Source organism: Engraulis encrasicolus, unplaced genomic scaffold (assembly GCF_034702125.1).
Source record: "Engraulis encrasicolus isolate BLACKSEA-1 unplaced genomic scaffold, IST_EnEncr_1.0 scaffold_789_np1212, whole genome shotgun sequence".
Classification (NCBI taxonomy): domain Eukaryota; kingdom Metazoa; phylum Chordata; class Actinopteri; order Clupeiformes; family Engraulidae; genus Engraulis; species Engraulis encrasicolus.
The window spans coordinates 3,059-13,050 of NW_026946125.1; the positions used below are offsets into that span (position 1 = coordinate 3,059).

The 9,992-nt window shown below is 41.8% G+C and overlaps 1 protein-coding gene across 1 annotated transcript; it reads left to right on the forward strand.

Annotated features, from left to right (window-relative positions):
- Positions 1–253: 253 nt before the first annotated feature.
- LOC134444856 (avidin-like) lies at positions 254–2,166 on the forward strand. The gene is made up of 4 exons (XM_063194037.1): positions 254–401; positions 645–882; positions 1,760–1,880; positions 1,969–2,166. Exons 1-4 carry the CDS (start codon positions 312–314, stop codon positions 2,006–2,008), a joined length of 489 nt encoding a protein of 162 aa, XP_063050107.1. The 5' UTR covers positions 254–311; the 3' UTR covers positions 2,009–2,166.
- Positions 2,167–9,992: the final 7,826 nt, after the last annotated feature.

A 9,992-nucleotide genomic window follows, 5' to 3' on the forward strand; every position in this document is an offset into this window, starting at 1 on the left:
TTCATTGCATTGTTTCTCCACGCTGTAAAACGTGTGCTGAGGGATTTTAGACAGGATGTCTTTGCACGCGCGCTGTTGTGAAAAGCAGAGTAGAAAGCACCGTCCGATCTGTCTCTGTCATCCTGTTGACTGTCAAAATTTGGCCTTCAGAAAATGTCCCAGATTTTGGCTTAAAATATGGGAATTTTCCCGGATTTTGGGAGCTCAAAGTTGACAGTTATGGGCTAAGCCACCCCTCTAGTGACGCCCCTTGGTGTAACTGTCAGCATAAAAAGAGTGGCCCAGCACAACACTTGGTAGACACTGCTAAAATGACGTTTGCACATATTTATCCGCGTTGGACTTTGCTGTGTGCAGTTCTGGTTCATCTTCACACGGCGGCTCTTTCATTACCCAGCCAGGTAGGCTGTTGATGTGTTTTTTATTTTATTTCATGATTCCTTGTATCCTAATTTAAATGCGCTAGTCCTTCAACAAATTTGATGTGACAAACTGAATGTATGGGAGTAATTTAATTTTATTCACACACATTTGACAGTAATTTTTTTTAATGTTTCCAGGGTGTGTTTAGCCATAAAGGCCTTTCAAAAGCGGGACAATTAGGCCTACTTCATGGCGTCTCCTTTGGAATGTATTCTCCGCAGGGAAGGTCTCGTGATGCTAGGCCTACTCCGATGGGAAGTTCGTGTGATGTTACTGGCCATTGGCGTAACGAGCTGGGCTCCCGCATGCAACTGTCCGCCAAGGACTCCTCTTTACAGGGGTTTTACAAGACGGCCGTGGAGACTACCGCAGGGGCGGCGGGTAACGGTTCAACGTTGACTGGTTTCGTCAGCGGGGGGGTGCATCCTACCGTGTCATTCTCCGTGTTGTGGAAAGGGGGTGAGCAGCAAGCTTAGTCAAGTAATCAATTGTGTTGGGCAGTAATGCATTACACAAGTAATTCATTACTGTAATGTGTTACATTTAGCTGTAATGCAGTATCATAATGTAAGGCATTACATGTAGGGAAAAAATCTGCAATATTTATTTAGTTACAATGCTAAATAACTTAACTTACAAATGCATTAGGCCATGGATTTTAGTGGTATTCAGTATGGTGGGTCAGAAAGAAGTCTGCATGCTGCCAAAAACACCTCCTGGGTTGGAGGTGAACAACTCATAACTCATGAGCCTGATTTAGGCCTACACTGTAATAAATTGCCAGATCCATATTTAGGCCTAAAGTTCTTTTGGCGAAAGTAACTAAAGTAACACCACCACTGGGTTTTTAACCTTGAATTGTGGGGAGGGGATCTCATTTTTTACTGTTTGATTTACGTGATTAATTTTTTATTACTCATTTTATTACTATTGTTTACTTTAATTTATTATACTATTTACTTTAATTTATTATACTTCATGATATACTTCATGGATTTAGACTTTATTTGACTACTTCTTTTTGGTTACTTCTGTAGGCCTACTTCAAACTATACAGTGTTGTTGCTCCACCCACAAATTCGTTGACTTCATTGACAATGACAATAAACTTCTTGAATCTCGAATCTTAATGCAAAACTATTGTAATGCCTTAGGCCTACATTTTGAATATAGTAATATTGTAGTGTAAGGGGTTATTTTGATAAGACAGTAACATGTAATCAGTAATGCAGTGTTTGGGTAACTCGCCCAACACTGCTAATGAATAATAGTCATCACCTTTATGTATAGTTATGTATAATAAGCTCTTTACAATAATATGTGCCTAATTTGTCAGGTTCCTGCACCTCGTGGGTGGGTCAGTGTTTCATTCTGCCGACTGGAGACCGAGTTTTGAAAACCGTCTGGATGTTGCGCTCTGTTGCAAAAGGCCCTGGAGACAACTGGATGAGCACCAGGTAGGCTACTTCAGTCAGCGAAACTAAAGTGGATGTTATTGCGATTGGATTGGCTGTATTTTCTAAATGTCTTTTTGTTTTTTTTCAGGGTTGGAGCAGACACTTTTTCATTTGTAGGCGCATGTTGAGCTTCATGAAGATGTCTCTCATGTGAAATGGCTTTCTTTCGAAGTGTGTTGGAATGACAAATCCCCAAGTTTGTGCATCGGTGGTTTAATAACTGGATTAAAAACAAATCTGAAGCATTTTTTCAGTTGTGTACACTTGACTGGCTTTGTTCTTTTACTCTGACTTCCAACCACTAAACTGTAAGTAAAATCTTTTGAATAAAAAATGATTATCCTGGCACTTGACCAAATTGGTTCTGATGCATCAACAAAGTTAATGAGCTTGTTCATGATGAAACCATGCTGCTTTTGCTAGGCAGAGAGCATGCCCACTGCGTGCCACGTGAAGCATCCTGGTTAGAATTTCTGTCCAGGACGCAGCATATGGGAGAGACATCTGCACCGCAGTCATGTCACATGGTGTTAAACCATTGCAATTTTTTTTGCTAAGCAGCGGCGCAGCCAGGTGAGAGCAACTGCTCTGGTATGCCGTCGGTAATCTACCCTGATTGGCATTCCTCTATATGACGTGAACGGTGGGTGTTGTCCACATGCTTGTGAGGCAGTTCACTTGCTGCTTCAACTAGGAAGCAGCGTTTGTTATGTCTCTGGAAATCATGTTAAATATTTCTGTCCATTTTGTTTGCCAAGCATTCAACCCCACCTTTTTAAGACCAAGCAGATCTCGTCTTGATCACGAAAATATCTGCTTGGTTATGACCGCGCCGAATATGTGCAACTTGCATTAATGAATGTCCAAGGTTTTATCTAATCAGCGCTCCTACTACTTTAATCCAAATTAAGGGATACGTTTATTATTTATATGCATTTTAACATGCAGTTGTAATACTCACGCTACTCTGTCTGGACTTGTCAGTAGCCTACCTGAGATTTTTCTTTTCTTCAGCCTTTTCCGAGATCCTGGTTATTGTAATGGGGGCAGGTGTTTGTTTACATTTTTTTTTTTTTTTTACTTTTAAAAAAAAGTCTCTTGATCTCCAGTCACAAATGGGAAAGTTCTTCTCATGTGCTCCTCCTCTCCCATATCTTCCAACCGTCTCTGCCCACCATGCACGCTACATACATGCCTGACTCCCTCATCACAGGACTTAGTTGTAGGTGTCCTTTAAAGTGCTTCACTTTCTGTGGCGGGTACAGACATTTTGGGGGGCAGGTGCTCTGCTCGAGGGCACCCATGGGCATATGGAACTTCCAGTTGCCTAATCAGGCTATAGAGGCTATATATATACCGTAGGGCAAAGGGACAGGTGCTTTAGCACCACCTCACTCCTATCTGTGCACACCTATGTTTACTCGCATTGAGCTAATTCAAATATTTTGGAGTTTCTAGCTGGTGGTCTGCCTTTAGGTTGTGTGCCACCATGTGGTAGATGAAAGAACTGCTAGAAATGTGGAATTTAAAACACTCATTCTAAACCATTCAACAGATCTGACTCATTAATCATTAATATGCATGAACTCAAGACATTGCAGAGGAATTGAAGAGGTATTTTTGATAAGTTGTATGATAATGAAATGACTGCCTGATGAATTTAGGTATGTTATTGAGAAATAGGAAATGTGCCACCAATTCATTTTACAGAGTTTTCCAAGCTGAACAACTTCACAGGTGTTTGTATAAAATGAATACAAACATATAACATAAATAACATAAATTATCAGTTGAGAAGGGATTTCAGATAATGATAGGTTGTAAGATAACAAATTGAGGTGCGCCTAATTAAAAACAGGAAATGTGCCAACAATTAATCTTCAGTTTTTCTCTAACAGGAAAATGGCTGGAAATGTGGCCTTTCAAAACTTTGGCCTAAATCCTAAAAAAATGGGAGGACATACACGTTAAAAGAGATTATTAATATGTTGTAAGAAACATGTTGGTGGCTTCATGAATTTAGATAGGCCTATGTAATGACAAAAAAACACGAAATGCATCAGCAAATAATTTTGCAGTGTTTCCAAACCCAGAAATATCACAGGATAATGTATATGATGAACACAAGTTCTATGTGACTGAATGTATACTGTATGTTATACAGCATCACCATGTGGTTGGTGAAAATGTGTCAAATTTGCTCATTTTTGCTGTACAAGAGCTCAAGACACTGTTGATGGTAAGATAACAAAAAGCTGCTCTATGAATTTAAGCATCTAATAAAAAACAAAACCATTTCACAACACACAACCAGTGGTGCACAACACTGAGAATTAACAAGTGATAGTATATGCTAGGAACTAAAACATTTCTATATGACAGAAATGACAATATGACATAGTGCAACCATAGTGAATTAACCTCCGATTTGAAATTTGGTGTATGTATTAATAACATGCTGTTGAAAAAAAAAAAAAAAAAAGGTTTTGAAATGTATAGGTATATGGAATTACACCAAAGCCACTGTGCAATAGGCAAACAGGAAATGGCTCAAGAAATCTCTATGCTCTTTGATTGAGAAAACTTACCAAACTGAGGCATATTGTCAACATCCATAATGGTAAAACATCAAACCTCGATGGCGCCAGCATGTGGTAGTATCATTGGACAAAATTATTTGTTTTGCAGGGTTGGCCTGTCCCATACTTTCACTTTCATGCTTGGTAAGGTTTTCTATCAGACACAGCATTTTAAATTTGCTGTTACCTGAATGGCAATGACCAAGTCACAGGGCATTACTAAAGGCCCTGTGTTATGTCATATTGCAGTCCTTTGGTACTTAAAGCGATGGTTCGGAGTAGAATCACCCTAATGCCATTTGAACCGTGACACCCATCCACCTTTACACCCGAAGTGTTTTCTGCCGCAGGCTTACATCAACAGAGTTGCCGTGTTATTCGATGTTTATTCCGGATAGCTTGACTCAAGCGCATATGGATCCTGGGCACCGTCTCCAAACTTTCCCCACAAAAATAACATGTCATGACACCAAACTTCTACAGTATAACAAATGTGTTTTGTACTCACAAAAAGATGAATTTGAAACGTTGTACATAGTCCAGGAGTTTATTAGTAACAACACACGAGACGATTAGCTTTTCTGCTGCTAAACATCCGTCGACGTCACTTCCTCCAGCTGGGACTGTCCACTTATTGTAAGGTTTGTGTTTTAGTCCACAGCCAGGATATATGCACGAGTGTGGCATCGTCTTCTATTTATTAAACGTGGTAAAATTTAAATCCGAAGTGGTTAATTTCTAGTTGTAGCGCAAGCTGTCTTTTTGAGTTTTCCGCCTTCCGGACTCACGTGTATTTGTTTCCATCAACAAAGTCCCAGCTGGAGGAAGTGACGTTGACGGATGTTTAGCAGCAGAAAAGCTAATCGTCTCGTGTGTTGTTACTAATAAACTCCTGGACTATGTACAAAGTTTCAAATTCATCTTTTTGTGAGTACAAACCACATTTGTTATACTGTAGAAGTTTGGTGTCATGACATTTTATTTTTGTGGGGAAAGTTTGGAGACGGTGCCCAGTATCCATATGCGCTTGAGTCAAGCTATCCGGAATAAACATCAAATAACACGGCAACTCTGTTGATGTAAGCCTGCGGCAGAAAACACTTCGGGTGTAAAGGTGGATGGGTGTCACGGTTCAAATGACATTAGGGTGATTCTACTCCGAACCATCGCTTTAACTTTTCAATGACTATTACAGCATGCCACTGGCGGTACGGAGTGCATTATTAAGGGGCTACACAAACAGAAAAGGCAGATGGGGTGAAACCGTAGGTGTGAGGGCCCACCATCTCCGCTTGTGGCTTTAATTCTGAATTGAATATCTTATGTAGCATAATGAGACCTGTGCCTTTAATTTGTAGGCTTGTCATGTGACCAGTTTGGACCAATAGGCAGCATTTGTGGGTTTCTTTAAAATAAGGGCGCCAAGTAGGGCATACTCTTCAGGAGGTGGCAGCTTCTATTGTTAGCATTCTTGCTAGTTGGGTCTCAGTGGAAGCCCTGTGAAGCTTCATCCCTTCTGGAAGCTTGTGGCTGTGGTGGAGTTGCTGCTAGCTGCTTTATAGCCAGACTGTTGGCTTTGGTACTTCACCTGTGTGCAGCCTATTTTTGGTATGTAGCCTATTGTCCTGACTTTCCCTATATCGGATTGGATATTATGATGTATGTGTATCTAAATTGCTGCTGCTACTTCGCCAGGTATCGGGCTCTGATGCCTTGCCCCTTTCGCTGCTATTGCTGCTGTAGTAGTCCCTCTGTCTCATCGGTCACGGTATGTTGCCAGCCATCAATTTCTTCTGTCTGATCCATGCGTGTTTGCTGTTATTCATGTGTTTGATAACTTCTTCTGTGTGCAGGTGACCGGATGATTCAGTGTGTGGCTCTTTACCCTTGGTGGGCTGCTGTTTTGTTTTGAGGTTTGGGACGGATGATGTGTGTATGGGTGTGCATGAGTGTCTGAACTGAGTGTTGTGTAGCTACATCTGATACTGAGTGTGGTGTGTGAGTGCCCAGGAAACGTCAGTGGTGTTCTGGCTAGTGGTGTGAGCGTAGCCAGTATTTTCTTTTGATTTTGTTTCATGTATTTCTTTTCCTTTGTCTTAAATGTTCACCCTGATCAGGCTAGCCACTCTCTGGATGAATCACCAAGACCTCCTAGCTTAGTGTGTGCTGTGCTTTCTATTTTCTTATTATGACTAGAGGTGTCACTACCCTTCTTACGCATGCTTATCTTGACTAGAAGTGTTTTGTTGTGTTAACTGGTCTTGCAGTGCTTAATTGTAACAGAAGCTACAAGGCTAAGGTGACATCCATAGGTGCCTACTGATCGTGGTGTATATGTATATGTATATTGGGTTTCAGGTACTTTTGTATATTTTAAAGATTGTGATTGTGAAATCTTATTTTTGTTATTAAAAAGAGAAGTAATTGCCCCTGACATCTGTCTCCGTGTCCTATACGAACCTGTGTGTCTTCATTCATGTGCTAGTGGGTTAGCTCACATTTCCAGAGGGACTGTGGCGCCCTCTGGTGGCGTAGTCGGTAATTACATTTACAAACCTAAAAAGTAAACCTCTATTTCCACTCGGTTACATTATGTAAACGAAGCCAGTGTCTCATGTGTCTTAAATAGCCCCTTATGAAAGACAGGTGAAGATCTGCTGAAGTCGTGGCTCCAGTATTATACACTAGAGGGCGTAAGAGCCCTGTTTTTGTGACTGCATTGTTGGCCTGTCAGCTCAGCCTGCTGTGCTGAAGGTGGCCTAGGAAGAGCACTGATAAGCTCCTGATTCTACTGGAGAGCCGTTACTGAAGTCAGGAAATGAGCAGGTGTCTGTGTGTGGCTACATGTGTGCATGTACGTTTTTCTATGTAACCTAAGGCCTATTTCAGACCAGAGCGAGGAAGCGGGGCGGTACGGAAGCGATTTTTACTGGCGGTGGCAAAAATACATGCAAACAGATCTGTCCTTCCACACCAAACGGTGGTAGTCGGATGGTAGTGGCACGGGAGATGACTCCGCTCCGCGCTGCATTTGGAAAAAAGAACTTGATTTTGGAAAGCAGCGGCCAGCCACCCATGTCCCGTTGAAATTAATGGGAAAGTAGCAAACCAGCTTTGGCTGTGGGGGGTGTTTTTATCAGCAGTGTCCGCGCACGCCAACGCTGTTGGTGTGAAAGACCAAGTAGAACACCGCCCGATACTAGGCAGAAAGACAGACTTCTTCATGCTGCCGTCCCGCCACGCTCTAGTTTGGATCTGGCCTAAAGCCCTTTAAGTGTAAATGACCACAGGGCAACAGTATTTCTGCTCTAGCCAGTGATTTTGTCAGTCCTGGCTCCATGCAGGCTGTATCAGAACCATGTCCCCTCTCCATCGGGTCAGAGGTGGTGGAGAGAGTCAGTACTTTTAAATTTCTGGAGTGACCCTGGCGGACCTGTCCTGGGGCACTCACATCGCCTCTGCTGTTGGAAAGGCCCAGCAGCGCTTTTTCTACCTGAGGAAGCTGAGGAGGTACCACATCCCCAGATCACTGCTGGTGAACTTTTACAACTTTGCCATCAGAAGTGTTCTGACCTATGGGTTCCTAGTGTGGCTCTCCAGCTCCTCCAAAGCAGATCAGCAGGCACTCCAGCGTGTGGTGAAAACAGCAGGGAAAATCGCTGGAATGCCTCTCCCGGAGATTAGTACCATCTACACCACACGCTGTCTACGGAGAGTGCAGAACATCCTGCGCGACAGCCACCATCTTGCCTATCATCTGTTCCAACGGCTACCCTCAGGTAGAAGGTACAGGTCCCTTCAGAGCCGCACTAAAAGACTGGCCAATAAAATATTTAATAGTAAATAAATATTGACTTAAATTCCAACCTGGTGTCCTGGCTTGTCTGTGGTGTGCAGTATGTTCCTCGGGGTAGCTGGTGTTTTTTTTTTTTCCACAACTGTTTATTGAATTTAAGTAAGAAACAACAACACTACATAACATTCCACCCACCCCTCCCCCATGCGCCCACTACAGACATTGAGAAATACACAATGAAACAAAATAATAATAATAAAAACATAAAGTAATAATAAAAGAAAATACAGACATATGGTGAAAGTAAGAAAAACATAAATAGAGAGAAAAAAAAAACAAAAAAAACAAAAAAACTACAAATATAACAGGACAGAGATTGGCTGGCTCCAAACTGGAAAAATATAATGGCAAAATATGCAAAATTGCAAAGTGCATCAAACAACCTTTTTTTCCTCCTATTTCCCCCCCCACCTGACGTGTAGGTATCAGCTAAACAGAAGTGGGGTTTTGGCGCATAAAGGCACTAATTTCTCCCCTTCTAAGCAGGCATCCTAGGTCGTCTGGGAGATAGTCTAAGAAAGGGGACCAAATTTTCAAAAAATATCCATCCCGTCCCTTAACAGCAGCCTGTAAGCGTTCGTGTAGGAGTGTATTAAAAATCTCCTTGTACCATAAGGTAACAGTTGGAGGGGACTCTTTTATCCACTTGTGCAGAATGCACTTCCGGGCAATGAAAAGGAGCTTTTCAAGAAGTGTATACCTAGATGCAGAGAGTTGGAATTCTCTAGAGGGCAGACCTACCAGGAAGACACAAGGGTCTTTCTTCATCTCAAATTGAAGTATCTCAGAAATTATTTTAGCAATATGAGTCCAAAAACGGGAGATAAATTTGCACTCCCAGAAACAGTGATAATAGGTTGCCCTTTGAGAATGGCATTTAATACAAAGAGGGGAGAATGATTTATCCATTTTATGCAAAATAACCGGGGTGATATGAAGCCTATGGAGTATTTTGTACTGAGTCTCCTTATATCTGTTACATGTAGATATAGATCTCACTAACTCTATGGCCACTTTCCAGTCATCTTCTATGTACTCGCAGCCCAAATCTTGTTCCCATTTGTGAGCAATATTGGGGAGCTCATAAACATCAGAGGAGGTAAGAGTGTAATAAAAGGCAGAAACAAAATGTTCAGGATTCTTACGTATAAAGAGGAACCTTTCTGGGTCGTTGAGAGGTAGACTCGTAAGGGGAGCGTTTGTCAGTGAGGAAGCAAAATGTCTCATTTGTAAATACAGTAACCAAAAAAATGAGTCCTAGGGATGTCATATAATTCTTGTAACTGCTGAAAAGACATTAGTGAGCTATCTCTGAATAAGTCTGCAAGTACATGGATCCCCTTGTCTCGCCAAATGGAAAAGACAGATGGCCCAACACCAGCTGGAAAATCAGGGTTTTGAGTAATGGGAGACAATGGAGATTTCATGTTCTTTCTTCCTAAAAATTTTGTTATATCACGCCAAACTCTGATACTACTGTAAATAATGGGATTGTGTTTTACCTCATGTTTTATGTTCGCAACATCACAGGTAGTTAAGCTCCAAGGACTATGTGGAGAGCAGGCCCAGGAATCGACACATGCCTCATTCCTAATGTACGTGTGTAGCCAAACCCAGAGATGTTGGGCATGGCAGGCCCAGTTATAGAAAATAAGATTGGGCACAGACAGACCACCC

Coding starts and splice junctions, on each gene's coding strand:
- LOC134444856 (XM_063194037.1), top strand. CDS start 312: ATGACGTTTGCACATATTTATCCGCGTTGGACTTTGCTGTGTGCAGTT. Junction 402..644: donor CTCTTTCATTACCCAGCCAG/GTAGGCTGTTGA, acceptor TATTCTCCGCAG/GGAAGGTCTCGTGATGCTAG. Junction 883..1,759: donor CTCCGTGTTGTGGAAAGGGG/GTGAGCAGCAAG, acceptor CTAATTTGTCAG/GTTCCTGCACCTCGTGGGTG.